The sequence below is a fragment of the Pituophis catenifer genome, unplaced genomic scaffold (assembly GCF_029215685.1).
Source record: "Pituophis catenifer annectens isolate HBS135680 unplaced genomic scaffold, rPitCat1.0.hap2 SCAF_15, whole genome shotgun sequence".
Taxonomy (NCBI): Eukaryota; Metazoa; Chordata; class Lepidosauria; order Squamata; family Colubridae; genus Pituophis; species Pituophis catenifer.
Window position 1 is genome coordinate 402,460 of NW_027256895.1, and position 27,994 is coordinate 430,453.

General features: G+C 63.4%; 5 protein-coding genes across 5 annotated transcripts; 2 read left to right on the plus strand and 3 right to left on the minus strand.

Moving 5' to 3' along the window:
• Nucleotides 1-19: 19 nt before the first annotated feature.
• SLC25A11 (solute carrier family 25 member 11) lies at nucleotides 20-3,856 on the minus strand. Its single transcript, XM_070954749.1, has 8 exons — nucleotides 3,742-3,856; nucleotides 3,498-3,650; nucleotides 3,078-3,284; nucleotides 2,890-2,980; nucleotides 2,604-2,694; nucleotides 2,280-2,379; nucleotides 2,022-2,073; nucleotides 20-425 (listed from the first exon to the last, which is right to left on the minus strand). The coding sequence occupies exons 1-8, from the start codon at nucleotides 3,834-3,836 to the stop codon at nucleotides 270-272; spliced, it is 945 nt and encodes a 314-aa protein (XP_070810850.1). The 5' UTR covers nucleotides 3,837-3,856; the 3' UTR covers nucleotides 20-269.
• Nucleotides 3,857-4,076: 220 nt separating this feature from the next.
• RNF167 (ring finger protein 167) lies at nucleotides 4,077-11,755 on the plus strand. The gene is made up of 10 exons (XM_070954704.1): nucleotides 4,077-4,163; nucleotides 6,900-7,023; nucleotides 7,389-7,469; nucleotides 7,552-7,668; nucleotides 7,851-7,938; nucleotides 8,024-8,114; nucleotides 8,617-8,722; nucleotides 9,018-9,111; nucleotides 10,403-10,483; nucleotides 10,649-11,755. The coding sequence occupies exons 2-10, from the start codon at nucleotides 6,928-6,930 to the stop codon at nucleotides 11,002-11,004; spliced, it is 1,110 nt and encodes a 369-aa protein (XP_070810805.1). The 5' UTR covers nucleotides 4,077-4,163; nucleotides 6,900-6,927; the 3' UTR covers nucleotides 11,005-11,755.
• A 534-nt stretch (nucleotides 11,756-12,289) lies between these two features.
• PFN1 (profilin 1) lies at nucleotides 12,290-14,735 on the minus strand. Its single transcript, XM_070954751.1, has 3 exons — nucleotides 14,404-14,735; nucleotides 13,259-13,451; nucleotides 12,290-12,745 (listed from the first exon to the last, which is right to left on the minus strand). The coding sequence occupies exons 1-3, from the start codon at nucleotides 14,533-14,535 to the stop codon at nucleotides 12,648-12,650; spliced, it is 423 nt and encodes a 140-aa protein (XP_070810852.1). The 5' UTR covers nucleotides 14,536-14,735; the 3' UTR covers nucleotides 12,290-12,647.
• A 4,303-nt stretch (nucleotides 14,736-19,038) lies between these two features.
• On the plus strand, nucleotides 19,039-25,216 carry ENO3 (enolase 3). Its single transcript, XM_070954692.1, has 12 exons — nucleotides 19,039-19,146; nucleotides 19,724-19,809; nucleotides 19,898-19,993; nucleotides 20,319-20,377; nucleotides 20,833-20,902; nucleotides 21,013-21,146; nucleotides 21,352-21,574; nucleotides 24,010-24,207; nucleotides 24,282-24,483; nucleotides 24,617-24,725; nucleotides 24,813-24,871; nucleotides 24,969-25,216. Exons 2-12 carry the CDS (start codon nucleotides 19,725-19,727, stop codon nucleotides 25,036-25,038), a joined length of 1,305 nt encoding a protein of 434 aa, XP_070810793.1. The 5' UTR covers nucleotides 19,039-19,146; nucleotide 19,724; the 3' UTR covers nucleotides 25,039-25,216.
• Nucleotides 25,217-26,244: 1,028 nt separating this feature from the next.
• On the minus strand, nucleotides 26,245-27,695 carry SPAG7 (sperm associated antigen 7). The gene is made up of 7 exons (XM_070954732.1): nucleotides 27,504-27,695; nucleotides 27,346-27,413; nucleotides 27,159-27,247; nucleotides 26,981-27,065; nucleotides 26,799-26,888; nucleotides 26,543-26,699; nucleotides 26,245-26,446 (listed from the first exon to the last, which is right to left on the minus strand). Exons 1-7 carry the CDS (start codon nucleotides 27,583-27,585, stop codon nucleotides 26,340-26,342), a joined length of 678 nt encoding a protein of 225 aa, XP_070810833.1. The 5' UTR covers nucleotides 27,586-27,695; the 3' UTR covers nucleotides 26,245-26,339.
• Nucleotides 27,696-27,994: the final 299 nt, after the last annotated feature.

Here is a 27,994-nt window from a genome sequence, read left to right on the forward strand (position 1 = left end):
GGCTCAGGGGGGCAGTCAATTCGGAGCATGATTGCGTTTACTCAGTACAAAGCGAAGAGAGGCGGCTGCTTTCTCTGCAGCCCTCCTACAGCGGGCCCAGGGCCCATGTGCATCCCCTTCCTCAATAAATAGCGTCCACCCGCCATCCTGGGAGGAGTCAGCCGGTGCTCGGGATTGGTGGGAGAAGAGAAGGGGGGCCCTGCCTTGCATCTGCCCTCGCCCCGGGGGGGGGGGGAGAGGGGAATGCTGGCCTTGGGGAGCTGGGCCCCTCAGGTCCCGAGGAAGAACTTCCCGTAGAACTTGTTCAGCTGCTCCAGAAAGATGAAGGTCAGGACGGTGTGGGGGCCGAGGCGGGCGTAATAGGGCGTGAAGCCCTTCCAGAGGCTGAAGAAACCTTCGTAGCGGACGACCTTCGCCAGCACATCCTGGAAGCAGGGGGGGGGGAGAGAGAAGCCCCCCCACAAGGTCATGAGCAAAATGAGGAAGCAGCTTGGAATCCCCCTCCCCAACATGGGACAGCAACTGCCCCACCCAGCACCGGGAGTCTTTGGCATAGGCAACCCCTCCTCCGGCTGAGCCTGGGAGGGAAAGTGGACAGGGCACAGCAGCCAGGCAGGATCACCCACAGTGGGCGGGCACAGCTGGCCTGGAGCCCCATCGCCAGCACCCACAGTGCCCCCCCCTGGACTTTGCTTCTCCCCAAGGTCTGCTAAAGTCCAGCAACTCCCCCATCCTGCCATGGCCGGCTTGCACAACCAGACCCCTCCCCCACAAGGTAGCAACCCTGCAGGGCAAGGCACACATACACACACACACAGCGTCACCCCCCCCAAGCAGCCCCCCCACCCCCGGTCTTGGCTGGACCAACCCTCCCCCCCCCCCAAGCTTATCTCGATGTTAGCTAAATTCAGGCTCTGCAGGTTTTTTCCTGCTGCCTCCGCTGCAGACCGGCCTGGGAAGGGCCTGGCAGAATCACGGAAGCCAACCCCAGTGGCCCTGGGGCCAAAGGCAGACAGCCCTGACTGGCCGGGGAATGTCCCCAAAAGACCAGGGCTCTGGCCTGAATGGGAGGGGGGGAGCACAGGGGTTGGTCCTCCGCTTAATTCCTCCATATTTTCATTCACGACAAGGTGAAGTTTATGAAATTTGCAAATGGCTGAGGTAGTTAGTATCCTACAGAAAAAAGAAGTTAAAGGCTAACACCATTTAACACAAGTACTTTTGGTCAAAAAAAGGGGGAACTCAAACACCAAGGTATGGGGGGTGGGGGGGGGGTGGCCTTGGTGGCAGGACCGCCAAAATAATCTCAAACGGCCCAGCAGTTTTAGGCCGTTTAGCAGTTTTAGGCAGAAGCCGAATTTCCCAATGATAAACTCTTCCGGTGGGCTTGGAACAGAGAGAGCTCTACAGGGCTGGGAGGGGCCTTGGAGGTCTTCTATGGCAGGAGACCCTGTGCCATTCCCGACATTTTTGGGCTTAATGGACATACATGATCATAGAAATAAGTGAGCAGAATAACGGAACTTGGCCGGCCTCCACCACGAGTAGCCCAGAGAGCGAGGAGGGGGCCTGGGGGAACCAGGGCTTTTCAGAGGTGAGCAAGCGCCATCAGAGCTGGAGAGCCTTTCCCGAGACCAGAACTATCCAAAACGGCTGGCAAGCAGTGGCCGGGATCAGCTCTCCCCAACCTGGCCCAAAGGGGCTACTAAAGTACCACTAAGGTACCACTAAAGAGGCCCTGCAGAGATCCTGCCGAGGATGGTTGGGGGGCTTCTGCTGGCATCATCCCTGGGGCAGGAGGACCTGGCTGCACCTTCCGTCGGAGCTTGTTCCCCCCACCGCCAAAGGATCCAAACTTTTGAGGGATGTGGGGGGGGGGGATGGAGGAAGTTCCTCATCTGCCCCCTCCCTCCCTCCCTCCCTCCCTCCCTCTCACGCAGCCGAAGGGCAGGGCTGCAGCCACTTCTATCCCAGACACAAATCGGCTCTGGGGCCACATGGGTCGGCCTGACCACACTCACCAGTCCGTTCCGGTACTCGGGCTTCCCGTCGATCATCCGCATGTTCTGGATCCTGCAGAAAGGCAGAAGGGGTGGCGGTGGGGCCAAGGCAGAGCCAGCCCTGCCCCAGTCAGGAAAGACGATTGGGGATTTCTGAGAGGCGCCTAGTGCAGCGTTTCTCAACTTTAAGAAGCAGGTGCTGCTCTAGCAGATTCCCCCGGGGGCCGTCTCCCTCTCCCCAAGACACCCCACCCGGGCAAGAGGCCCCAAGAGCCCGACCTGGTCTTGGCGATGTCCACGGGCATGGAGGCCGCTGTTGTCACCAACCCACTAATCATGCTGGCACAGAAATGGCACAAGATGTTGTCTTGGAAGTACCCTGGAGGTGAGGCAAAGGGAGGGGGGGCTGTTGCTCCTGCTCCCACCCCAAGCAACGCTGGCTGCCCAGGAGCTCTGCGTGGGAGATGAGCTGCTCAGCCTCAGCAGGCAGGTGGGCAGAGACGAATCCCCTTCTATTGCTTGGGGAAGTCAGCCCGGGCACACAGAACCCACCCCCCTAAAGGCTTCTCAGACCTCGGCCACCTGGAAGGGCAGCCCACCTACCGGAGTCCATGAGGAATTGCTTCGACTGGGAGTAGGATGCCAGCTGGGCTGCGTTGACAACCACTGCCCGGGCCATGGTGGGCACGCATCCCTAGGGCAGAGGAGGAAGGGGGCAGGGAAGGCAGGGCTGGGCCCCCAGCTGCCTGCCTGCCTGCCTTCCTGGGGGGAGGGAGGGCCGGGCAGGTGCTTCTGCCGCAGGGGGGCAGCGAGGGGAAAAAGCGGGCAGGGCCCCCAAGAGGCCATCGGGGCTCCCTCCTATTCCCCAGGCGGCCCCAGCCCCGCCTACCCTCCAGAGCGTGGGGATGCCTTCCTCGCGGGTGATCCGCAGCAGCGCGTTGAAGACGTTGGTGTAGCCGCGGCGCTGCTCGGGAGGCAGCCTGCGGGAGAAGGAGGGAGAGCGAGAGGAGCCGCTGCCGCCCCCGGCCGGGGACGCCCCCCCGCCCGCCCGCCGGAAAGCCCGGCCCCCGGACGCACCTGCCGTCGGCGGTCATGCGGATGAGGGCCACCTCGGCGGGGGTGCCCACGAAGGCCCCGGTGGCGCCGGCCGTCATGCCGATGAGCGCCTTGAGGAGGAAGCCGGGCGGCGTCCCGTCGGCGCCCGTCAGCCGCTCGAAGAGGACCGTGTAGATGCCCAGCCGGGTGGTCGTGTAGGTGGCCTGGCGGAGCAGCCCGGCCGAGAGCCTGCGGGGGGAGGAGCCCGGCCGTGAGACCCCGCCCCCTCCTCCCTCCCCTCCCCTCGGGCCCCCCCCTCCTCCCTCCCCTCCCCTCCCCCCCGGGGGCCCCCCTCCCTCCTCCCTCCCCGCCCCCCGCGGCCCCCCCTCCCTCCTCCCTCCCCTCCCCCCGGGCCCCCCCTCCTCCCTCCCCTCCCCCCGCGGCCCCTGGCCCCCTACCCACCCGGTGTAGATGCCGCGCAGCCCCTCCTGGCGCAGGATGCTGCCCACCGCGTGCAGGCTGGTCTTGTACTCGCGCGTCTTGGCGCCCTCGCCGCTCAGCTGCATCCGGTTCTTCACCAGGTCCAGCGGCTGCACGAACACCGTGGCCGCCATCCTGCGTTGGGGGGGGAGGGAGGGAGGGAGGGTCGGTCGCACCGGGCGGGGCTCTTCCCGAGAGCGCCGCCCCGCCCACCCCGGGGGCTCACCCGGCCAGGCCGCCGAAGAGGAACTTGACGGACTTGGGCGAGGTCTTGGGCTTCCCCGGACCCGCCGCCGCCGCCGCCGCCGCCGCCGCCGCCATACCGGCTCCGCTGGCGCCGGGATCAAGGTGACTCGGGCCGGCGTGCGCGCGCAGCGGAGGGGTCGTGGGGGCGGGAAACCGGGGGAGCCCGGAGGATTGTGGGCGTCGTAGTCCGGGGTGCCGCGGCGCAGTCACGTGGGGGAAAGGGGTAGAGTGCGGAAGAACGGGGCGGGACTACAACGCCCGGCATCCCCCGCGCCCGGCCGGAGAGGCGGAGGCTGCCCGGGGAGGAGCGTCGCGTCCCGCCTCTCGCGAGAGCGTCGCGTCTTCCCGGAGCGCGCAGGGCTTGTAAACAGAGCGGTGGGCGGCGGGCGCCCCTCCTGGAAGGTGAGGGGGGGGCGGCCGGGGGGCGCTGCGGTGGCTCCTCCGGGGGGGTCTCGGGGCCTTCCCGGCAACCTCCCCCCCCGAGCCCCCTGCGCCGTCCTGTGTGGGCGGGGCTGCCTCGGGAGGGGGGGCGCCTGGGGGCGGGGGGGGGGTTCCGGGGCCGGAGCGGCGGAGTCTGGCGGCCCCCCCCACCGGTTCTTCGGGCTGGGGCGGCCACGGGAGGCGGACGGAGCGGCAGCTGTCGGGAAAGGGGCGCCGGGGGAGGCGGCGGGAGGAGCGGGGCTTTCCCTGGTGCGGGCCGGGCTGGGAAGCGCAGGAGCCGGGATGAAGCGCAGGCCGCTGGCTCCGAGGGAGCAGGAGGGGGAAGCTACGCCCGGCTGTCCCCAGCCTAGATCCAAGGGGGGTCAGTTCAAGCCAAGCAAAGGGGAGACCCCCGCAAGAGGGGAAGCGCCGAGAGCGGAGACCCTTCGGCTGACTGGGAAAAGCTGAAGGCGACGAAATGGGGGGGGGGGAGGAGAGGGAAGGGGGGTCGGGGGGGGAATCCTGCAGACACAGGCAGGGCGGCTGACTCAGCAGAAAAGCCCCTGGAGCCCTGATGGACCAGTCCTTTCAAGGGATTTGCTGGGAAATCCGGAGGGGATCCTGGGAGGGAAAGTTGTTCAGAGGATCTCGGAGGAGGGGGGGGCGGGGCACCACCTGGGCAAGCAAAGCCCCGAGGGAAGGGGAAGATGAGCCTGCTTTAGAGCCCCCCCCCCAAGGACAATGAGCTAACCTATCCAGGGAGGCCAGAGAAGGGTTGGGGAAGGGGATTATGCAACGGTGAGCAATTCTCAGCTGCTCTCCGATGGGGTGGGGTGGGGCAGGGCAGGGCCTGGTTGAGAGCAACCTCCTGCAGGCAGGCCCACCAACCTGGCTCTGCTGTCGGAGTAGCCTTTGGGGCTGAGCTCAGCAGGGGGGTTCTCCCTGGGGGGAAGTGGGGTGGGTGGGGGGGGCTGTATTTGCGGGAGGCTGCCACTGTGGAAGTGGGGCCCTAGGGTGGGAACAGAGGCCTCTGATTGGGGATGGGGGGAGGCCACCGGCAGAAGGCAAAGGATGGGCTCTTAGGCTGCTGGCATCAGATGCCCACCGGTTCTCTCCCTCTGCGGTGACTGCCCTTTGCTCTGCCAGCAGACACCATCTCTGAGCATCCCCTGAAGGGGAGCCTGGCACCTCAGCACACAGGTCGGTGCCTTCTGTCTGGAGGGAAGTGGTGACATGTGGGTTGTCCTCCTTTAGCAACCATGATTGGAACTCCGTTGTTAAGTGAAGCAGTTGTTAAGGGGTAACTGCAGCGGTGCTTATGATCAGCTTTCCTTTGTTTTACAGACATATGATGGGCGTAAATACAAAGAGTTATTGCAGAGTGACTTTTTCGTTGCTGTCATAACTGCAAATGTTCATTGTGTGAGGCAGTCGTTAAATGAGGGCTGCTTTATAAGCCCTCCAAGGGCCTGAGAGAAGTCTGGCTTGGACTGCATGGTGGAGGAAACCTCCCTGTGATGGGCCCGTATACCCTGCTCAGCTCCTGAGGGTCCAGAATGGGTGCCCCGACTCAGCGAGGGTTGGCGCTTCTTTGTCCCACAAGATGCTTAGCCATGTTGCGGCTCCTTTGGGTCTGCGTGTGAATCCAGCCGGTTGTGGCTTAATAAACTCTACTGAAGCAGACTCTGGTTTAGCGTGATGAGTGGAAGGCCTCCTTTGGCCTTGCTGCCCTGCAAAGCCCCTGGCAGCCAGCCTGCCAGCTGTTCTTGGCACCTTCTCTGGTGCCCAGGCCCACCAGATGCCCCACAAAGGAGCTGGTCAGAAGGGAAGAAGAGGGGTTCCTGTCCTGAGTTCTAGAAGGGGCAACCCTGATCCTGACTCTTGGGGGGGGGGACACAGCCTAGTGGAAAGAGGGGAGCAATTCTGGGGGGGGACCAAATAGGACCCTTTGGGCCTTTTGTTTGGGGGTGTTTTGGCCCTCTCCCAAGGGGCCGGAGCAGCTTGGCCAGGCAGGCCCTGCTTCAGGGTTGACCCTTTCTCTGAGCCCATGGGAAGGCGACCAACCTTAAAATGGTGGGCAAGGATAGGGGAAACCTGTTCGATCCCAAGGAAGCTCAACTAAATGAGGGGCCTTCAGAATGGGTGGGGGGGAGGGGAGAAGCTTTGCTGTGCAGGAAAGGTGCTGGGGAGGGTCCAGGAGGAGGGGGCTGCTGACCCCCCACCCATGAGTGGAGGAAGCCATTTGCCCCTTATCTGCGTCTGCAGCCCCCACCCCCCAGGAGCAACCAAGGGGGACTCCAAAGGCTGCATGAGCTGATGGGTGGTCAGATTTATGGCAGTCGGTCCCCCCCCTCACCCACTCCCTCCATCAACCGGGTTGGCGCTGGGAGATCTTTTTGCCCGTCAGCAGTTCTTTGCCAGGTTGTCTGGAGGTTCTGTGTGCCCCCGGCATGCCAGAGCTGAATGCCAGTCTCTGTCGTGTGCGTGGGCAGCAGGAGGCAGAGAGTCGGGCAGGGGGGCTGATGGGCCGATGATCTTCGTGAGTTCATTCGGAGGAGGAGGTGGGGCGCAGGCAATAGCTGCCTAGCAGGAAAAGCAGTGCTGCTAGTCCCTGGTGGGGCTCAGGGCCCGGCTGGTCTGGCGGGCACCTCCCTGCCTGAGTGAGCTTGGGGCAAGAAGCAGCCCCTTTGCCTGACGGGCTCTGCCACATTCTCCTAGGAGCTCCGACTGCCCCCCACGCTTCAGGATGCAGCCCAGGCACCTCCTGCCAGCCGCAGCGGCCCTCGTCCTGCCAGTCTGCCTGTTGTGGGAGCTGCCGGCCGTAAAGGGCTACATCCACGCGGTGAGCTCCCCTCACTCAGCACAGCCTGGGGTCTCTGGTGGGTCTCATTTCCCTGCCCTTTCCTGAAGTGCTGGCTCCCGCCACTAGAGGGCGGTTGGACCACGGCAAGGCCCTTGCAGTGCTCCACTGGTAAGATGGCCTCCTGGTGGCGTTTCAGCCTGGGGTGCTGCTTCCCTACCACGAAGGGGCTGGTTGGTGCCCAAACAGCTGGGCTGGAGAGGAGACGAATGGCAGGGTGGGGAGTGTCTAAAGATCGGCTCCCTGGGGCTGCTAAGGGGGTGGAAGGGGCCCACGGCTGCAGCCAGCACACCTAAAGAGTGACTGGACTCTGCCTCTGCCCCCTTCACTCCCTCCTCCCTCCTCAGGTATCGGACCACAATACCAGCATGGAGTTCTCTGACCTGCCAGCCGTTTTCGGGTACCCGCTGCCCCGGGAAGGACTCGTGGTGGGTATCTGGGCAGGTGGAGAGCCATCCCTCCCTCTATGCACCCCCTCCCTCCTCCCTGAGCTGCCTGCCTCCCCTGCAGGGTCTTCTAGTGGAAGCCAGGCCGGCCAACGCCTGCCTGCCCCTCCAGGCGCCTCCGTCCAACAGCAGTGTCTTCATCGCCCTCGTCCGGCGGTTCAACTGCAGCTTTGACATTAAGGTGGGGATGGGGGTGGGGAGGGGCAAACCCCTTCGCTGGGATTTCCATGCTGCACAGGACAAGCCAAAGCCCTGGGCCCGGGAGACGGGTTGCCCCCACCCCGTGTGTGGACAGAGCCAGGGCGGCTTCTGGAGAAGAGGCACTGGGGGAGCCGCCTCAGCCCCTTCCGTGTCTCCTGGCAGGTCTACCATGCTCAGCAGGCCGGCTTCCTGGGCGTCATTGTGCACAACGTTGGCTCGGATGACCTGCTGAACATGGTCTGGGAGGACGGTGAGTGGAGGCGGGTGGCTTTGCTCTGGGCCTTGTGGGTCCCCCCGGCTCCTTCCCCCCCTGACTGCCCCTCTTCCTTCTCCAGACCAGCTGCGCAGGCACATCACCGTCCCCTCCGTCTTCACGGGTGAAACAGCAGCCACCTACCTGCGGAGCCTCTTCACCTACGAGAGAGGGTAGGCCCCCTGGCACGGTGCGAGGCGGGGGGGCTGTGGGGAGGACGGGGGCTCCCCACAACTGGCCTGGCTCTGGCATCCCAGCCCGTATTTGAGGGGGCTCACTGCGGGGCTCCGACATTGGAATGACGGGCAAAGAACGAGGGCACCGAGACTGGATGTAGTCATGGCGGCTGCAAGGCGAAACTTAGAAAGTTGTGCAGATGCACAGGGATGTGTGGTTTGGGGCTTCTGGCTTGGGGGGTGAAAGGGAGCCGGTTAAGTTCCTGCTGAAGTTCCTGCAGAGGCATCCTCGGGAGCCTCTGCTGAGCCTTCAGACTGTGGGACTCTAAGGGGGAAGCTGCCCCCAACCCTTTCTGGCCATGGGGGGCCTGTGTGATGCAGCCGGGACCATTTTTCTCAGGCTGGGTCTGCTTGGGAATCTTTCCAGAAGGGAGGGGGGAGGGATCTCTGCCCTCTGGTCCCCCAGGGGCCTAATGCTTCTGGCTCCCTTCCTCCGCAGGGGCCACGTCGTCCTGATCCCCGAGTACATTTTCCCGCTGGGCTACTACCTCATTCCCTTCACAGGCGTGGTGGGCGTGGTGATTGCCGTGATGTGCACCATCCTGGTGAGGGGCCACTGGGGTCCGGCACAGGGGGAGGCCGAGGGGGGAGCTTCTGGCTCTTGATTCTGCACAATTCACCGGAGCCCCCTGCAGCATCTCCTTCCCCACAGTCCAGAATGCAGAATGTGCAGCCAAACAACTCACCAGGGCCAGGTTGTATAGCGAGACAACCAGGGTGCTGATCCTGTCAGGCTTCACTTCTGATCTGCTCTCCAGAATCTGTGTGTGCATTCAATCCCCCCCCCCCAACTGCAATAAGATTTGAATCTGGGCAAACCCCCCCCCCCCTGTGTGGCAGATTGTTCGGTGCATCCAACATAGGAAGAGGCTGCGGAAGGACCGTCTGTCCAAGGAGCAGCTGAAAAAGATCCCCCTGCACAAGTACAAGAAAGGTCAGGGGGGGGTCCTGGGGGGGAGGGAAAGAGGGGCCTCCCTCCCTCCACTCACCTTGCATACCCAAAATAGCGGGGAGGGGGAGGGCTGAAGGGGAAGTTAGATGACCCAGCCAGAGGGGGCCCCACCTGGCTCCCCCCCCCCCGCATTTTCTTCCTTCCCTTTTCAGGCCTGGGGGAGGGGCTGCCATGTCCCAGGCTTCTGCCCTGGAGGCCGGTGCAGAGAGAGGCGGGTCCCATCCTGGGTTGGGGGAGGAAGGGGGTCTGAATGCCGAGGATCGCATTCAGCCGACCACTTCTGTGAGCCGCCCCTTATCTTGGGCCCGCAAGACCTTGATCTGGCCCGGGGGGGGGGGGGGGGACTTTGAGCAAGCCTCGGCGTGCCTGGAGGGGCTCCTTGGTCCTTCCCAGCAGCCAGGGCTCCGCGGAGCCTCCAGGAAGGGGCAGTCGGCACCCCATTCCCCGGGACCCACTCCACATGGAGAACCCCCCCCCCCCGCTTCCCTGCTCCGCTTAATTTGGAGCGCTAATAAAGCCTGTTCTAGCCGCGGAAAAACCCTGCGTGGATCCAAGCCAGCGGAATCCGCGGGGCCACGTGCTCTGAGGTTTAGGGACGCTCGCTCGGAGACAACCGGACCGGCCTCCCGACGGGGAGCCTCGCGGGCAGGGGCCGCTGGGGCGCCGCCTTGGCCGAGGGCGCGGGAGGGGGTCTCCGCCGCTGCTGCTGCTGCTGCTCCAGGCCAGACCCTTCCGCCCCCCTTTCCCTCCCGAGCGCCGCCGGCCCGGGCAGGCGAGGCAGCGGGCCCTCCGCGGGATAAACGGGGGCCGGGGGGGGGCGGCGGCTCCGAGGCAGCGCGGGGGGGGGGGGCTTTTCCGGGCGGGGCCGGCGGGAGGAAGGAAGCGGCGGCCGCCCAGCGCAGCGCAGCTCTTGCCTTATAAGGCCGGGCGCGCGGCTCTTTGGAGCTCCGCCGAGGCGCCCGCCGACCACTTCCCTTCGCGGCCGCTGCGAGCCGCCCAGCTCGGCTTCCTGTTTTCGTGGCCCGCAAATTCGCGCGAAGATGGCGGGGCTCCCCTTCCTCCCCTTGCCCGGCCTCGTCTGGGCGCAGAGCCTCCCGGGGCCCCTCAGGGGCCGTGAGCTGTCCGCCCTGGGGCTGCCCTTCCCTGGCCCCAAGAGGATTGCCGGCCAACCTGCGCCAGTCTCTGGCCGCCCAGTGGCGCCCGTGAGCGTTTGCAATGGGGAAGAGCCCCTAAATGGTTGGGGGGGCTAATGCCCCCCATCTTTTCCCCCCAGGGGACGAGTATGACGTCTGCGCCATCTGCCTGGAAGAGTACGAAGATGGGGACCGGCTGCGAATCCTGCCGTGCTCCCACGGTGAGCCAAGGGCTGGCCGGTGGTCTGCCCAAGGGGGTGGCTCTGCGGCCAGCCTGGCCAGAGGTGGCCAGCATCCGCTTTCCACAGGCTGGCTGAGGGCCGACGGTTGGTGGGGCGGCACAGTGGAGGACAGGGGTGAGCCTGGAACCCTTTGTTCCTCTCTAGCCTACCACTGCAAGTGTGTGGATCCGTGGCTGACCCAAACCAAGAAGACCTGCCCGGTTTGCAAGCAGCGGGTCATCCGGTCCCCGGAGGACTCGGACTCTGAAGGGGAAGAGGGCAGCGATCCGGCCGTGCCTGCCCAGAGTGAGGCGGGGCCGTTGGACTTGGGGCACGAGGAGGAAGAGGACGATGATTCTGAGCGCACCCCCTTGTTGCGCCCCTCACCCAGCACAGCCGTGGCTCCCCCCTGCTTTGGCAGCATGGCCCGGTCAGTGCCCTCCAGCCCCCAGGGGCTCCTGGCTGAGGGTGGGGAGGAGGCGCCCCCCAGTCCTCCCCCACAGAACCAGCTGCTGGTCTAGGCCACTGCCCCAGCCCTAGCAGTTTCTCACCCTGCCTCCTGGGGCAGGCAAGCCCCCTCCTCTCAGTGCAGGTGGGAAAGGCACTCCGGCTGGCTTCCAGGATTTGTCACTTTGCAGTGCAAGGTCCTAGTTCTTGCACACCCACCCACCCACCCACCCCCTTTGTGTGGTGTAGAAGACGGAGGTCTTCACAAGAGAAGCAGCAGTGGGCGGCTGAGCCTGGCAGGACATGTGGCAAGCACCCTGGGCGCCAGATCGCCCCTCTTGGGGCTGCTCCCAGCCCTCTGCCAGCCAGCGTTCTTGCAGGGGGGGGGGGGCAGACACAATCCAGGCCTCCTGCACTTCTGGGTACACTGCCAAGCAGGAGGGCCTGGAGCAGCTTCCTAAGAGCCTGGGGGAGAGGGCCTTGATCCCTACCCCTTTTGCTGTGCAGGCCTAGCTTCCTCGGCTGGACCACTTATGTGCCAACCGAACCCCTTTTCCCACAGAGAGCAGCCCTTCAGAAAAGGGGGGGGTTAGAAACCCCCCCCCCCCCCGACCAAAATTTTCCCACCATGCTGCTGCCACCCTGGTTGCTGCCAAACCCCGGGGGGGGGGGGTGGATTTTTTACGTTTAGCAACTTCCAACTGATTGGGCAGGTTCTGCCAATGGGCAGCAGTGGGAGGGGGGCCACAGCCTGTGCAAGGGCAAAGGGAAGATGGAAGGAGCAGGCAGCCCTCCAGTCAATCAATAAAAATACAATTTACGTTCTGTTGCGTCCCTTTTTCTTTAGCAAATGAAACTGGTGTGAGCAAATTTGGAGAGGAGAGACAAAGCCCTCCAAGTGTGTTTGTGGAGGGAGGGGGGAAGGGAGAAGGGTGCTAGTGAACAGGCAAGTGGGGGGGGGGCTATGGCCACACACCTGGCTTGGCTGCGTATTTGGGAGCAGTGTGGCTGCAGGAGGGCTCAATCCCGGCCTGCCAGGTCAGCCGCACAAGAGGGCCGGGAATGCCATCCAAGCAGCTCCCAGTGCCAGGGAGCAAAACACCTCTGGCTCCTGGCTAGGGCTGACTCTCCTCATCCATCCGGCTTCTTTGAACTGGCCACAGAGAGTGACCTGTTCTGCAGCCAGAGCTGGAGGGCAGCTCCCTCATTGTCTGCACAAACAAGCAAGCTTCTGTCCCAGCCCCGATGGCTTCACCATTGTTTTCCAGGCCGCCTCTTGGGGGGCAGGTCCAAGGGGATGGAGACCCGGGGAGTGGGGGAGAGAGAAACACGCTCGCCACGTTCAGAGAAACTCCCATGTTAGAATTCAATTCATTTTTATTTTTTCTTGTTCCAATATAGTTTTCTTCGTCAAAAAAGCTACACCTTGTAACAACCAGAAAATTTGGCAGCAATAAGGATTTGTGGTAGAAAAAAAATGGCAAAAAAGAAATGGAGGGCAGGAGGGGGGTTTGGGGCAGAGTGGGGGCATTAGAAAAAAACAGGAGAAGCGGAGGAGGAAGGAGAGGCTGTGAGCAGGAAAAGTTGGAATAAGCGGCGATCGTGTGCCGGGGTTGGTCCCGCAGTGGCAAGGCCGGGCGCCCCGGGCGGTCGCTGCCGTCTTGGACATCCTCACACCGTTCCATCAGTAGTACCACAGATGGGACCAGCAGGCGGGTCAATACTGCGACCGCCGCAAGTGGTTGGCCATCTCGTAACACTTCTTGTTGATGCAACCGCCATGAATGCCCTCCTTGCCCATCACGAGCACGATTGCTGCAGGGGGGAGAGAAGCTGTCAGTGGCAAAGCCAGGCAAGAGAGTCCTCCCTCCCCCCGAAGCGAGTCCTCTGCCAAATACGGGCTGGTGGGTGGTCGCCGATTATGGCGGGGGAGTTAAAGAAACCGGGTGCCCAGGAAGATTAGAGCCATTCCATTTAGGGACCTACACAGATGCAGGGCGCAGTTGAGGGTCTGGAATGCAGCATTGGTTTAACCAGGCAGGGGAAAGGTAATTGGGGGGGGGGCAATGGGCTCTGACGGGCTACAGCCATGGGATGCCCCCCCCAACACCCTGGGTCTGGAAAGTCCAAGCTCCTCTGCCCCCCTCCCCCACGGGCTGGCCCTGAGCCAGATTTATGGCCCTTCTGGGCCGGAAGACAGGGGCTGCCTTAAGCCACAGTTGTCTGCCCCCCCCAAGCCCCTCACAGCTGCGGGCAGGGAAGGAATGCGGCCCCTCCCAGCGGGGCAAGCCGGGCAGCTGCGGCCGCCCCTCCCCCTCCCTGACTCACTCTTGTTGGTCATGGCGGCCGTGATGTTGTAGGTGGGGGCCCCGCCGGTGCTCTTTGTCCGCAGGTCCATGGTGCTCTCGCCGTCCATGTGCAGGCTGTCCCGGATGACGGAGCACTTCTGCCCGCCCAGCGTCAGCCCGTTGACGAAGAGGTTGCTGCGGTCCTTCCCCACCAGCACGCTCACTTCCGCGGGCTGCAGGAGGGAAGCGGGCGCCGGTCAGTCCCCGAGGCCTCCCGACTCCCTCCCCGAAAGCAGAAGCGGCCCAGGCTCGACGGCGGGACCCCCAACCGCTCCAGGCTCGGCGCCCGACACAAAGCGCCCCGCGGGGCTGCCGGAGAGCGGCGGCCGGGCTTCCCCGCAAGCGGCCACGGGGCGGGAAGGGCGGCCCGGAAGCGCAAGGCGGAGGCCCCCGGGGAGCTCGGCGGGCGAGCAGGGCCCCTTCCGGAGTCTGCGAAGGCCGCTTCCATCCCCTCCCGCCCCGAGCCCCGCCAGGCCGCCCTCCGGCTGAGCCCCCCCCCTCCCCCGCGGGAGCCCCGGAGACGCCCGAGAAGCGGAGGACGCGGCGCTTCCGGCCTCCCCTCCCCCCGCTCGCCCTTCCGCTAAGCCGGGTGACGGAGCCTCCCGGCCGCCCTTGCCTCGCCTGGCGCCGCCCGGGGAAGCCGGCAGGGGAGGGAAGGGAGGGAGGGCCGCGGGGCTGCCCGGCTTCTCCCTCGCGCCGAGACGGGGATCCGGGGCACCAGGAGGGCCGAGCCGCGGCCGTGGGGACGTGGCACCAGGGGACGGCGGGGAGGGCCCGGCCGAGAGGGCAGCGTGGCCTGGGTCTCCCGCCCGCCCGTCCCGGGAAGCGCCCTGCAGGCGGCGGCGGAAGCGGCGAGGGGCGCCACATGCCCGCGGGGGGCGGGGCGGAGAGGGGCGCGGCAGGGAAGTTCTCTCCGGGGGCGCCTCCCGCCCTCCGCCCGACCCCCCCTCGCTGGGCCCGACCACCCACCCCCCCCACCGCCGCCCCTGGCGCTTCCTGGCCGGAGCCGGAGCCGGAGCCGGGCCGGGCCGGAGAGCCGAGCGGAGCCCCGCGGGCGGCACAAAGGCGGCCCGGCGGAGGCGGCGGAAGAGGAAGCGGAAGCGGCGCGGTCCGGCCGCCGCTCACCGTGATGCCGGCGAAGGTCTTGCCCGGGGCGGAGGCCCAGACGGAGGGCGCGTCCTTGTAGCCCACGATGGCCGCGTCCTGGCAGGTGTTGTCGGCCATCAGGCTGTCGATGTAGCAGCTCCAGCCGCTCATGGCCGCAGCGAGCGAGGCGCGACGGCTGGGGCGCCGGAGGAGCGGGGCGAGGCGGCGGGGGCGGCGGGCGCGGGGCCGGGCGGAGGAGCGGGGCCGGCGGGGGTCGCCGCGGGGCTTTCCTGGCGCGCCGGGCGAGGCGTCGGGGAGCAGCTCTGGAGCGGACTGCGCCGAGGACTGGAGGAGGCAGCCGAGCGCCCGACCAGCAGCAGCAGCAGCAGCAGGAGGAGGAGGAGGAGGAGGAGGAGGAAGCGGGGGGCGGGGCCGCGCAGGCGCTCCTCCCCTCCATTCCTGGCGCTGGAGAGCGCGGCCCGGGGGAGGGGGGGAAGGGGGAGGGGGCGCCGGCCGCCCCGGCCTCCCTGCTCGTCCCTGAGCCGTAGCCGAGCCTGGGCTCCCCCTGCCCCAGGAGGCCCGGCAGGCGGAGGGGGCCTCGGACGCCAGGGACGGCCGAAGGGGCAGCGGCTTTCCGAATGGAAGGAGGGGGCGGGGAGGTTGTCCGGCGTTGCGAAAAGGCGCCCGGAGACGAAAGGCGGGCGAGGCGGCGGCTCTGCAAAGTTTCGCCTTCTCTGTCGGGGGGGGGGAGGCGGGGGCCGCGGGACCCTTTCTGGTGTGATCCCCTCCCCCTCCCCGGCTCAGCCCCACTTGCGGCTGTGAGTGGAGGTCAGCCCTTGGGAAAGGCTGCCGAGACCCCCGGGGGGGCGGGAGAGGAAGGGCGCCTGGGAGGCAGCTGCTTTGTCTGCCACTGCAGGGCTGGTGCTGGGCAGGCCCTCCCTGCGATGCCCACCAAGTCCCGGCTGGCTGGCAAAGGATTTGTGGGGCACTTTGCTACCAGCCTGGAGGCTTTCTTGGAGCCCAGAGCATGTCAGAGATTGTCTGCAGCCCCTCATGTCCCACTCAGCTGATCTGGGGGAGGGGGAGCTTCTGCAGGATCCTCTTGCTGGGCCTTACCGGGGCCCAGGTGCTCCACCTCATTATCAGAGGAGATGGCGAGGCCAGCACCCTCCTTGCCCCCCTCAGCTGCCCTCCTGCCTGAGGAAACCCCACCGGGCCATCAGATCTGCCACCAGCCTTCTGCAGTCCTAACTGAGGGCTCCCTGGTACTCTCTGAGCTGGTTCTTTTCTTGCAGACTTTTCATGACCCAAACTAAGTAACATCATCAGAGTTAGCAGTAACATTTTCTAGCACTGATGATATAACCTAGTTGAGTCATGAAACGTTTGCAAAAAAAAAAAAAGAAACCCAGTTCAGACATCACCAGGGATCCCCTTAATTCACCCCCGAGCTATATATATATTCTCCTTTATTGGCAGTCTTAACACTACAAGGTCCTCAACTGGACATTGATCCTGGTTTAATTAAATGGTGAATGAACAAACCTGGTTTAGGGGGAAGCCGGAGTGCAGCACTGCCTGTTTCTTCCCTGGGTACAAGAAGGGGCTTTTGTGCCCCTCCCAGGAAGAGAGCTGCAATCTGATTTGCATCTCCTGGATTCCCAGAAGGGGCAGGACTTTCCTGGCACCAGAAAGGACACCCCCCCCCCAATGAAGTAGACCTTGGGGTTTGACTCGTGGGGTGCAATTCTGGACTTTTCCACCGAGTCTTTTTGGAAATGAACAAACGGCGTTCACCAAACATTGCCTGCCTCCTAAATAAAAACCACAAGCTGCTTGCATCAGTTGCTGTGTTGGAGGCTCACTTCCGTTTAGCCGCCTGGCTTCGAGGCAGCGTTTCAAAATGTCAAAGCCCAACAGCCCCACTGGAGGCGAGAGTGGAAACGTCCCTACTGCAGGCACGAGCCCTCCGATCTTCTGGTGCCCCTTTGCCCTTAAACAGCCTGTGGCCAGCTAGAGAAGGGCATGGTGGCGGTGCAGCAGGAAAGAGCCCCATTGCCCAGCCTACTGGTGTGTGGATGGCCTGGGTTTGAATCCTGGTGTTTGGTGGGGCCGCTGGAGATCTGCCTCCTTGCTGCAAAAGGGGGGGAGGGGAGGGGATCCAGAACTCAAGGAGGCCAGGAAGCAGATTGGGGTCTGGGGGATATGGGGAGTCCTGACCCCAGAGGGGCAGCTGCAAACTGCTGCAGTGGGGTCCTAGCAACAGGGAGGGGGCAAGGGCTGAGATGTCACAATGGGGGCTAGGATGGGGGCACAGCTGATCCTGGGAGGCTTCACGTACAGGTCTCGAGGGCTGCAGGGAGGGGCAGCCAAAAAGGGGAAGAAGAGCGGAACAGCCAAGGACCACAAAGCCCAGCAGGTGAGTGTCGCAAGGGACGGGATGGAGCCTCGGAAGGGGCCCAAAGAACAGGAACAAATCACCAGGTCAGCCGCCAAAGCAGTTCCTTCTAGAAACTGCCAGACTCTGACTCAGGCAGGAACTTTTGACATGCCTGTGGTTGCTTTGCTTAGAAGCACTAAGGTGGGTGGCACCAAGGCACGGGCCGGCCGCCTGGGCCTCGACTCTTAAGGGCACGTGGAGTCCCCTGCCCCGGAGGAACAATGGCAGCCAGCAGGCCTTCAAGCAGCCCAAAATAAAATAATGCCAAAAGCAAAAATCCAGTACGGAGTAAGAGGAAGAAAAAGGAGCACAAACAGCAGCTCGAGCAGGGAGCATCAATTAAGTGTTCAGTTTTGGAAATTCCCGACTGTTTCTCTATCCCCCCCCCCCATTTTAGGCAAACCTGGAACTCGGCCACCAAACTAAGTTTCAACAGCCAGCCACACACAGAGGGGGTGGGGGTGGGTGAGATGCATCCAGAAACTTGCAACCTGAAAGCGCCCAGGGGTGCCTGTGTGTGTTGAACCAGGCAGGCGATGCCAGGGGAGACTCCATGGGCACAGGCCAGACTGCTCCAGGCAGGGGCTGAATGGCTGGGCAGGGGGCTTTGCGGGGGCAGCAGTGGCTGCCCTCTGGTGGTTGATCCAGGGCAGTGTGCTGATGCCAGGCAGGATGGGGAGGGGCTCCTGGGGCCCTTTGCTCCTCCCAGGAGGCCTGGGCAGCGTCTCCCTCTGGTTCTTTTCCAGCAGGCATTCAGTGACTTTCTGGGTAATGGCTGAGTGGGTGGGGCACAGGGTGGGGGTTGCTTGCTCTGCCTTGCTTTCCTGAGTAGGGAGACCCTCTCTTTGACCATCCCCTCCCACCCACACCGGGCAGTGCCAGGCCCACCCGCAATTTCAGGAGCCACGGAACGACTCGCCGCCCAGGGAGGAAACTGGTCGCTGTCGGTCATCTTTCACGAACCGGCTGGACACCAAGGAGGATATAAGAATTACATTTATTTCATTTAACTCGTTTTTTAAAACCGTTCAGTCGTAAAAGACTCAAATAAATAATTTGAAAAAGCTGAAATAAAAAATGTAACATAAAACAAGAAGTCGCCCTCTTGAGCAAAGACGGCTGACGACGGGATTCTCCTGCTCTACCTTTGGACGCTTCAGCCTCTTGACCGCGTCACCCACACGCACCCGGTGTGGGGGAGGGGCGGCTGATACTCCAGAACCCACAGATCTGAGCAGCGCCCGGGGGGCACAGAAGGGATCCTAGCCCGGGGGATGGGGGGCTGGCTTGACGGGAGGCGAAATCACCGCCCCCCCCCAAGCTTCTTGTCAAGACGAAACTGAAGAGGGGCCAGCAGGGGGCAGGCAGATGCTCCTCAACAGGGCAATGATCGGGGGGGGGGGGGGCGTGGGGAGGAAGAAGAGGAATAGAGGCTCAGGAGATCCACTCCCGATTTGCAATCCTACAACTGGCCAGAGCATTGCAAATTTGCCCCCCCCACCCAGAAGACTCCCAAAATGCCGCACCCCCCACCAGTATCTTCCAGCCGGCCTTGGAATGCAAACCCCAGCCAATATCTTCCAAGTGGGGGGCGGAGACACCCGCCCTCCCCCGTTTCTTCCCTCTGCAGCCCCCCCCCTTGTTTCTGTGCCCCGTGCCTCCTTTCCTTTGCCTTCCCCGAAGGGCCGCCTTCTGCTCTGCCCCAGACAGGCGGAAATGCACCCGGTGCAGCCCCCCCCCCAGGTTCCCCGCCTCTCCCCCAGCTGCCCCTATCCGCCAAGTGGGGGGGGGGTCGGGGGGCATTCCGGGCTGAAAGCTGAGCGGCCGCGGCTCCTCAAGTTGCCGCCTGTCCTTTAAGCGGCTGCTTGGAGGGAGCCGCCGACCTTTCGCGGGGCTAAATTTAGGCCAAGACGCTGGCTGGGCGCCCAGGGAGCGGCGCGAAGTGGCCGACGGGGCTAGGGCCTCCCCGCTCCGAAGCGTCCCCGGCAAGGCCGAGAGAGCCGCCCTTTCCCGCCCGGGGCCAGAGGGGGCTCGCCCCGCCGCCTGCCCGGTGTCCCCGACGGCCTGGGCTGAGCCCCTTCCGAGCAGCCCCGCGCAGGGCCGGCGCCGAAGCCGAGATGCCGCGCAGGAAGGCGGGGCTGCTCCGGCCGGGAGTCCTCGCGAGGCGGCCGCCTTCGGGCCGGGGAGCCTCGCCCTGCCTTTGGTCGCCGTCGCCCGTCCGCCCTTTGCCGATGGTCCCTAAACTGCGGCCGGGGGGGCGGGCCTGGCGGAGCCCATAAAGGCTTCCGGTCGCCCCCGCCACTGCCAGCAGCTCCGGTGCAGCCAGCCCCGATCCCGCGCAAGTGAGCCCTGGACCGGGGGGGGGTATCGGGGGGGTCGTGGAGGGGCAGGTCTGCAGGCAGCAGCACTCGCCTGCCCTGGGGTCTCTCCAGCGGGGGGGGGCATAGCTGGACAGGGATTGGCTCCCAGCTTTGTTCTCCCAGAGGGAGCTGGGGGGGGGGCGGGGAGCGCAATTCCTGGCTGTGCAGATATCATTTGGGAGCCCCCCAGAGAAAGGCCCCCTCCTCCTCCCACCTCTCCTGGGATCCCCACTTCTGGCCTCCTGCAGGTCTTCCACATCCCCCAGTGGGGCCTTTGCAGAGCCCCCTCCTCCGTTTGGGGGATCACAGAGACCCTCTTGGTGTCGCCTGCAGCTGCCCCTGGCAGGTCGGACCCAGCTGGGCAGGAGGAGAAGCGGGCTGGGGGCTATTTTTAGTCTTGGCAGCTGTGCCCTTCCTTCCACCTCCGGCCCACCCCCCACCCACCCCCCACCCACCCATCAGCACAGGGACCGAGCCGGCTCTTGGCTCCGCACAAACGGGGATGGGCAGCTGGAGGAGATGAAGCCGCCATTCATGCCCGCCCTCGCTTGCCCTGCAGGATGTCAATCCAGAAGATCCATGCCCGTGAAATCCTCGACTCCCGGGGGAACCCGACGGTGGAGGTGGACCTGCACACGGCCAAAGGTACCTGGAAGGGCGGGGGAGGAGGCCTGGATGCCCTCCCTTCCAAAAAGTGGGCCTGGGGCCTGCTGACCCCGTCTCTCTCGAGCAGGTCGCTTCCGGGCTGCAGTGCCCAGTGGGGCATCTACCGGCATTTACGAAGCCCTGGAGCTGCGGGATGGAGACAAAGCCAGGTACCTGGGCAAAGGTAAGGGGAAAAATGGGAGGGGTGAGACTCCCCTCTCCAAAGCCTCTGTGGGGCTGGCCAACCCCCACCCTTGGGAGGAAACGAATGCAGGAGGATGGGAAGGCTCTGACAGGATGAAGCCGCCCTTATTGGGGGGAGGCAGAAGGAAGAATGGGGGGGCATTGGTGCTCCCTTGGTGGGCATCCTCTGTCCATTCTCCATGACAGGAGCTCTTTGCCCTCCGCTTAGTATGGGGTATCCCTCCTGCTGCTGCCCCCAGGAGGCCTGGTCCTCTCCTGCATGCTTCTGGTGACACCCCCCTTAATGCTGGTTGCTTCTCCCCCAGGGGTGTTGAAGGCCGTGGAGCACATCAACAAGACAATTGCCCCAGCCCTGATTGAGAAGGTGAGGGGGGGGGAGAACCATGCCAGTCTTGGGCAGCAGCCCTGCCAGGTGTGTGTGTGTGTGCGCGTGTGTCCTGTGGTGGAGGTCCCAAAGACTCTGCTGCATCCCTCCAAGGCCTGACTGCTGGTGGCTTCCAGCTGATGCTTTCCCTTGACTCCCTTGCTCTTCTAAAGAAGCCACCCCCACCTCAGAGTGCCCCTTGTTGATTGGGGGGAGGGGAATGTGACCACCCTGGAGCAGGAGGCTTTCAGTGGGATTCTGTGTTTTTCAGGTGGGGGGGTGGGGGGGTAGGAATGCTGCAGAGCTGCAGTCGCCTTCTGTCCCCATTTCTCTTCCCAAAAGGGACTTTTTGCTAAATTTTAAGGACCAAATAGGGAGCTTGGCATCTTTTCGTCATTTTGTGGCTCCACATTTTGGTATTTCCTGAAGATAATCCATTTTTCTTTCCTTGGCAGAAAATTAGCGTTGTTGAGCAGGAAAAGATCGACCGTGTCATGATTGAATTGGACGGAACGGAGAACAAATGTAAGTGGGGGATGCATAAGACCTCCTCTGTCTCTCCCCCTCCCCCCGGGCAGAGAAGCCTTACCCTGAGGCTGGGCTGGAGCTCACCTCTGACCCTTTTGCCTTCACAGCCAAGTTTGGGGCCAACGCCATCCTGGGGGTCTCCCTTGCTGTGTGCAAGGCCGGGGCGGCCGAAAAGGGGGTCCCCCTCTATCGCCACATCGCGGATCTTGCTGGGAACAAGGAGCTCATCCTGCCAGTGCCGGTGAGTGGGCCAGATGGGGGGAGAGAGAGGAGGGGGCTCAGCAGCCTCAGCTCATAGGGCTCTTGCAAGACAGGAGCGTCTGTGGGTCTTCCTGGGGGCGGAAGGGCTTCCCAAGAACTGAGCTCTGCCAGGACATGGGGCAGACCCCCAGCTCTTCCGCAGCTAGTCCGAGGGGTCAGCACCTGCTTGCCCCCCACCCAACCAGGCTTTCAACGTGATCAACGGGGGCTCCCACGCGGGGAACAAGCTGGCCATGCAGGAGTTCATGATTCTGCCGGTGGGGGCCACCACCTTCAAGGAGGCCATGCGCATCGGGGCCGAGGTCTACCACAACCTGAAAGCCGTGATCAAGAGCAAGTACGGGAAGGACGCCACCAACGTGGGGGATGAAGGCGGCTTCGCCCCCAACATCCTGGAGAACAATGAAGGTGAGGGCGTTGGGGGGGGGGATATGTGGAGCAGGCGTATTCCCCTCTCTCACGACAGGCTGCTGTCAGCTGGACGCTGCTGCCACAAGGATTGTGTTTCACACACACACCCTGCACCCCTTGGCCTTTGTGTGCCGGGGCCAAATTACCTCGTGGGCTCTAACCGGAGCCTTGGCTGGGTGGGGATGAAGGCTTCATGGGATGGGGGGAGCAGGCTGGAGCAAGGGTCAAGGGGCCCAACCCCCCGCTTGTCTCCTGCCCTTTCACCCAAGGGGCATTCAGAAAAGATTTTCACCCCTAACACAAGTTCCCTAAAAGTAATTCATGTTTTGTAACATTACAAAAAAGTAATGCCAACCAAGGGTGTGCAACTTTTAAGACCTGTGGACTCCAACTCCCAGAATTCCACAGCCAAATTCCAAAGCTGACTCTGGAATTTTGGGAGGTGAAGTCCACAGAAAGTTGCCAAGGTTGCACACCCCTGATTTAAGCAGACAAATTTAGGAAAGCCTTTGCTGCCTGAGCAGAGTAGGTGGAGAAAGAGGAAGCCCATTTTTTCCCCCAGGGGTTCCTGGGGGTCAGGGTGACGGAATCCTAGAGTTGGGAGGGTTCCCAGAAGTCATGAAGTCCACCCCGCTGTCAGCAGGGATCCAGCTGAAAGCATCCCTGACAGTCTCCTGTGGGTACATGCCCTGAAGGGGATTCAACCTCCATCGTGGAATCATCATCTTCAGAATGAGGGACATGCCCCTCCATGAACCCTATTGAATAGACCAGCTCCGTCTCCACTCAGCTCCACTGCCCTCAGCCCTTCTTCATCTTGCTAAGCGAAAAGTCCCAGGATAATAAACAGATTGTGCCACCTTCTACCAAAGTCACAGCTGCAAAGAATTGAGAACGGTCACTATGCCCTTGGCAACTATCTCCCCTAATTGATGCTGGACCGACTGACCAATGTCCAGAGGAACCCCCCCTCCGCCCCAGCCTCTTGGGAGATTGGCTGTCCCGGCCTCTGGTGCATGCTCTGCTCCCAGGATGCCAGGAGCAAGTTCTTGGCACCTTGGGTGCAATTAATCCAGTTCTGGAAAGCTGAACTCTTTTCAAGCCTTTATGCCCCGATCAACTTTCTGTCCAGCTCCGGCCCTTGATCGGAGGGAAACTCAACCCTGGGACTGGAGAAGCTGACCGGCTCTGCCTTGGCTGCCCTCCTCCTCAGCGCTGGGCTCCGTCTCCAGCAGATATTCAATAGGACCATTGATCTTTTCCCCATTTGCTTTTGGGGGGAGGGGGGAGTGGCTGTAGGCAAAGTACAAGCAAATGAGCCATCAAAGGCATGAACAGGGCACGCACGCACACACGCATCCCTGTTGCTCTCCATGTACTCTGCGCTTGTGCCCTACGTTCCGCGGGTCCTCCAGATCTGCCCCCTCTCTTCTGTGGGCCTCCTTGGCACCTTCCAACCAGGACCTGCTTGCCTCCCCTTTCCCTCCCGGCCTGTTCACACGCCCTGTGCGCAATTCAATCTTCACGCAGGGATCAAATCCCCTCCAAGTATTCCTTTCCTGACATTCATGTTTTGGATGCAGTCCACATTCCTTGGGGGGGGGGCTTTCACCTCCCCTTCTCAAGGAGCCCTTTTGCAACTTGCTTTTCTGCTTCTCTTGACATTCTCAGGTTTAACATAACATAATGAAGAAGGTGGGAACCTTCCTTCCGCAGCACAATTTTTGCTTCTGTTCAGACACACACAACCCAACTCTCAACCACAGCATCGACATACAAAAGCAGACACAATCGCATCTTGAGACAAGACATCCAATATCAGCGACACACAGCAAACCCCTTGACTGTAAAACAACTAAGAACAGCCCCACCCCGGGTCAATTTCTCACTGGCAGTGACGGATTCGCCTCCTTTGCTTTCTTCCTGCCCATTTTCCACCTGGGGGCCACCCCAAAAATGCTCCCCTGGCACTCAGAGCGGCCTCTCACTCTCGTTCCCTTGTTGGTTCGTCATATGCAAATCATTCCCATTTGTATTTGTTCTTTTGCCGCATGCAAATTATGGGCTTAACCCACATATTCAAGCCAGCTGACGTTTTGCCTCTTAGGATTTGTAAGTCAGGGTTCACTTGTGGGGCCCTCTGGGCTGAGTGTTTTTCTTGCAGACATTTCATTACCACACGAGAGAATATCATCAGCGCACCAATATGTTACCTGCTTTGGGTAAAGAAATGTTTGCAAGGGAACAACTGAGCTGGGGGAGCCTTTAGCCTCTTCTCTTGGCTTTTGTGAGGATTTGCCACCAGCTTCCCCGAGTGGCACAGACCGGGGGGGGGGAGGGGGGATTTCCTGCAATCCAGACCTGCCCCCTTTGCTTATACTGGGAGGGGTTCGTTTTGCTGAGGAGCTACTGTCTTCCCCTCCCCCCCACAGCCCTGGAGTTGCTCAAGAGCGCCATCGAGAAAGCCGGCTACCCAGACAAGATCGTGATTGGCATGGACGTGGCCGCCTCCGAGTTCTTCCGCAAAGGCAAATACGACCTGGACTTCAAGTCCCCCGATGACCCCAACCGCTACATCTCTGGGGAGAAGCTGGGCGAGCTTTACCAGAGCTTCATCAAGAACTACCCAGGTGAGGAGGGGCCGGAGGGGGGGCACTCAGCCCGTAAAGGTATTGGGGTGCGACTCCCGGTTGCTCCCTTGCAGTGGTCTCCATTGAGGACCCCTTTGACCAGGACGATTGGGAGACCTGGAAGAAATTCCTGACTCAGGTGCAGATCCAGATCGTGGGGGACGACCTGACGGTGACCAACCCCAAGCGGATCCAGCAGGCGGTGGAGCAGAAGGCTTGCAACTGCCTCTTGCTCAAGGTCAACCAGATCGGCTCCGTCACTGAGTCCATCCAGGCGTGAGTCCCTTGGTGGGGTGGGGGTGGGGCGAGGATACAAGCTGGAGGCTCGGTCCCCTCTGTAAGCGGGGTGGGGGTCTCTCGGGTGGAGGTGACCTCCGGCTGCTTGCTCAGGTCCTCCCTTCTCTTCCAGCTGCAAGCTGGCCCAGAGCAACGGCTGGGGGGTGATGGTGAGCCACCGCTCTGGGGAGACCGAGGACACCTTCATTGCCGACCTGGTGGTGGGGCTCTGCACTGGGCAGGTGAGACACTGGCCTCCCCTCCTCTCTGTCCTTTCGGGCCCCTGGGGGGCACCCGACCTCCTCCTAAAACAATCCCTCCGTTTGTAGATCAAAACCGGAGCCCCCTGCCGCTCAGAGCGCCTGGCCAAGTACAACCAGCTGATGAGGTGAGGAGAGCAATTCCGCCCCCCACAGACACACCCCTATCCTCTTTTTTGGGGGTGGGTGGTCTCTGCTGCTAATGGCCTCTCTGCCTTTCCACAGGATCGAGGAAGAGCTGGCTGATAAAGCGCAGTTTGCCGGCCGCAAATTCCGGCACCCTCTGGCCAAGTGAGAGCTCCAGACTGTGAGCCGGGTGGGGGGCTGAGTGGAACCGCCTCTCTGCCTGCCAAAACGGACCCCGCCCTTCAAGGCCTGGTTCTGTCTCTTACCACCTACAAAAGATCTGTGAAATCGCCCCAACTCCACCCTGGGGGGCTGAATAGAAAGGCTGCTATGCCAACTACTTTGCACTGAGTGTGTCATTCTTGAGTGAAGCTGCCTGGGCTCCCCCCACCTGTGCCTGCTTTCCTGCCATGCCTCTTAGATCTGCCTAAGGGTCCCACGTTCACCAGGCCAAGCTCAGAATCCCCACTGCGGGCAGTCAGGAGGGCAGCAAAGTGAGACCCAAAGCCCAGTTCCTGCCCTCCATCCCCCCAAGCCCCGAGGGCCCAGGCCCACCCCATGCTGCACAACCTCCACAGCCTAATTTGAAGAGGCCTGGCTCCCCACTCATCTCAAGCTACAATGTGGGACGCACCTCGACCGGTTTCTCTTGCCTGAGCAAATGAAACTCTTCCCAAAGGATTGGAGGCAAACCAAGGACAGCACTGACAGGAAGAGTTTAATGGGATGGGTACACAACACCCCCTCCAGATGTTGCAACCTGGCTTCTGGGCTGCCTTCCATCTGTGGGCTCCCAAAACAAAGGGACAGGGGGAGGAAGGAGGGAATAAAAACCTGGCATTATATACACATACACACACACACTTACTGAAGCCGGCCAAAGGGAGCAGACCAGGAAGTCTGCCCTGCCGCCCCAAAGGAAGCCAAGCGGCCACTCTCGGTGGCCATTCTTTCCTACCAACTGAGCTGTGCGAACACCAAACAACGGGGCACTTGGCCAACAGGGGTGGGGCAATGAAAGGAGAAGGAAGCTCAGCTCCAGATATTCCAGGGACAGGAGGAGATTCTTCCTAAGAGGGCAAAGGTCAGCCCCAAGACAAGTGGGATGGGAGTGGGGAGTTTGGGTGGCAGCGCTGGGGGGCTGCAGCCCCACAACTAAGCCAGATGGGGACCCCCCGTGGCTCAAAAGCGACCTGCCAAACTGGATAATGGAGCTCAATCGGCAGAAAAAGGAGGCAACTGTGGGAGGGGGATGCCTAGTCACACACAGACCTCGTCCCCACCGGTGGGCACACCCCTTGCCACCTTTCCTCGCTTGGCTAAGGCAGCCTTTAAAATGCTTTTTTACCGCATTAAAAAGCAAATTCTAGCTAGAAGTTTGAGGGGGGGAGGGAGAGGAAGGGAGGATGAGAGTCTCCATCGGATCCCCCCCCAACACGAGCTGGGCTGGAGCAGGGCCACCGGGCGCCCCTAGGAGCTCTTGGCCTCCTCCTCGCTCTGGCGCAGCCGCTTCTTGGCCCGGATCTCGTTCATGGCCTCCTCGATGGAGCGCGTGTCCCTCTTGTTGGCCACCGGCACTGCAGTTGGGGGAGGAGGAGGAGGAAGAGTGAGGGGCTTCCAGAGGGGGCTCCCCTCCCCCCACCACCAGCGCCCCCTTCCCCTCCCCCGCTCACCGCAGCCGTAGGCCTTGTTGGCCTCCATGGCCTGCGCGGCGGCCTTGGCGGCCACCCTGCCGATCAGGTGGCTGTACTTGTCCTTGTAGTCGCTCGGGGGGGTCACCTCGGCCGGCCCGCGCAGCGCCTCCTCCGCCGCCTGACGCTGCGCCGCTTCCTGGGGAGCAACGGGGGACACCAGCCGCCCCCTCAGACGCCGGACGGACCCCCTGGCGCCCCCCGCGACCCCCCCCCGGCGCCCCCTCCCCCCGCGCACCTTCATTCGGCGGCGCTCCTCGGCCTGCCGGGGGTCCCACTCCTCCCCGCGCCGGTAGGCCTCCAGCTCCTCATCGCAGGGCGCGAACTCCTGGGGGGGGGGGCAAGGGGGGAGAGGGCGGTCAGGGGGGGTCGTGGATGCGGGGGGAGGGGGCGGCGGGGGGAGGGGGGAGGGTCCCTTGCCTTCTTGAAGAGCATCACGTAGCGGGAGTCCTCGTCGTCGCCGAAGGAGAAGGACGCCAGCCCGGCCACCTCCGCCACGTCGTGCCTGCGGAGTCCCGGGGGGTGGTGTGTGTGTCAGCCGGCGTTTTCCTGCCCCCCTCCCCCACCCAGCGCCCCCTCCCCTCCCCCCCCCACTCACAGGATGCTGCGCTCGATCTTGCTCATGGGGCGGAAGCGGCGCCGGGGCTCCGCGCTCTCCTGCAGGAAGGCCGAGACCTCCCGCTCCATCTGGGGGAGAAGCGCCGTCAGAGACCCCGCCGGAGCCCCCTGCCTCCCGCCCGCCCGCCCGGCCCCCGAGGGAGAGGGAGGGAGGGGGGGAGACGGACCCTCTTGCGGAAGGCGGCCTTCTGGCGCTTCTCCTGCTCCTGCAGCGTCCGCAGCCGCGCGCTCTGCTCTGCGGGGAGAGAAGCGGCGGAGGGGCTCAGCGGGGGCGGGGGGGTCCCGGGCCCTCGCCCCCTCCCCTCCCGCCCCCTCCCCCACCCACCTCTGGCGCGCCGGGCCTCGCGGTCGTCCAGCCCGGGCGGCGGCTCCATGGAGCTCAGGATCGAGCCCAGCAGGTCCGCCATCTTCGCCGCCGCCGCCGCCTTCGGCCCCGCCCACTCGCGCGGCGCCCCCGGTGACGTCACCGCGCCGGAAGGCCTCCAGCTCCTCTTCGTTCCTCGGCGGGACGGACCACAGTTCCCGGCGGGCCCCGCGCCGCCCCCTCCCCCTCGGCCGCCCCGCCCCTCCGGTCGGCGGCCAGCAGCGCCCGCACCGCGGCGGCCATTCGGGGCAGGTCCTGGTCGTCCATCCCGCGGGGGCAGCGGAGCTCGGCCTGGGGGGGCGAGGGGAGGCGCCGGTCAGCGGCGGGGGTCTCGCCCGGGGCCCCTCGGAGCCCCCAGCCCCTCCGCCCGGGGCAGCCCGGGAAGCGCGCGCCGGCGAGCAAGAAAGCGAGACGGAGGCCGAGATTCCGCTTGGGAAAATCCCCTTTTTTCG

What these genes read in the sequence shown, in the direction of transcription:
- SPAG7 (XM_070954732.1), bottom strand. Translation starts at nt 27,585, where the DNA reads ATGGCGGACCTGCTGGGCTCGATCCTGAGCTCCATGGAGCCGCCGCCC. An exon ending in ACGTGATGCTCTTCAAGAAG is followed by an intron (nt 26,889 to 26,980) that starts GCAAGGGACCCT and finishes CCCCCCCCCCAG; the next exon opens with GAGTTCGCGCCCTGCGATGA. An exon ending in AGGAGCGCCGCCGAATGAAG is followed by an intron (nt 26,700 to 26,798) that starts GTGCGCGGGGGG and finishes GTTGCTCCCCAG; the next exon opens with GAAGCGGCGCAGCGTCAGGC.
- ENO3 (XM_070954692.1), top strand. Translation starts at nt 19,725, where the DNA reads ATGTCAATCCAGAAGATCCATGCCCGTGAAATCCTCGACTCCCGGGGG. An exon ending in CCCCAGCCCTGATTGAGAAG is followed by an intron (nt 20,378 to 20,832) that starts GTGAGGGGGGGG and finishes TTTCCTTGGCAG; the next exon opens with AAAATTAGCGTTGTTGAGCA. An exon ending in GGACGGAACGGAGAACAAAT is followed by an intron (nt 20,903 to 21,012) that starts GTAAGTGGGGGA and finishes TTGCCTTCACAG; the next exon opens with CCAAGTTTGGGGCCAACGCC.
- PFN1 (XM_070954751.1), bottom strand. Translation starts at nt 14,535, where the DNA reads ATGAGCGGCTGGAGCTGCTACATCGACAGCCTGATGGCCGACAACACC. An exon ending in AGACCTTCGCCGGCATCACG is followed by an intron (nt 13,452 to 14,403) that starts GTGAGCGGCGGC and finishes TCCCTCCTGCAG; the next exon opens with CCCGCGGAAGTGAGCGTGCT. An exon ending in GGCCGCCATGACCAACAAGA is followed by an intron (nt 12,746 to 13,258) that starts GTGAGTCAGGGA and finishes TCCCCCCTGCAG; the next exon opens with CAATCGTGCTCGTGATGGGC.
- SLC25A11 (XM_070954749.1), bottom strand. Translation starts at nt 3,836, where the DNA reads ATGGCGGCGGCGGCGGCGGCGGCGGCGGCGGCGGGTCCGGGGAAGCCC. An exon ending in GCAATTCCTCATGGACTCCG is followed by an intron (nt 2,380 to 2,603) that starts GTAGGTGGGCTG and finishes CCTCACCTCCAG; the next exon opens with GGTACTTCCAAGACAACATC. An exon ending in CCGAGTACCGGAACGGACTG is followed by an intron (nt 426 to 2,021) that starts GTGAGTGTGGTC and finishes CCCTGCTTCCAG; the next exon opens with GATGTGCTGGCGAAGGTCGT.
- RNF167 (XM_070954704.1), top strand. Translation starts at nt 6,928, where the DNA reads ATGCAGCCCAGGCACCTCCTGCCAGCCGCAGCGGCCCTCGTCCTGCCA. An exon ending in CCTGCACAAGTACAAGAAAG is followed by an intron (nt 9,112 to 10,402) that starts GTCAGGGGGGGG and finishes TTTTCCCCCCAG; the next exon opens with GGGACGAGTATGACGTCTGC. An exon ending in AATCCTGCCGTGCTCCCACG is followed by an intron (nt 10,484 to 10,648) that starts GTGAGCCAAGGG and finishes GTTCCTCTCTAG; the next exon opens with CCTACCACTGCAAGTGTGTG.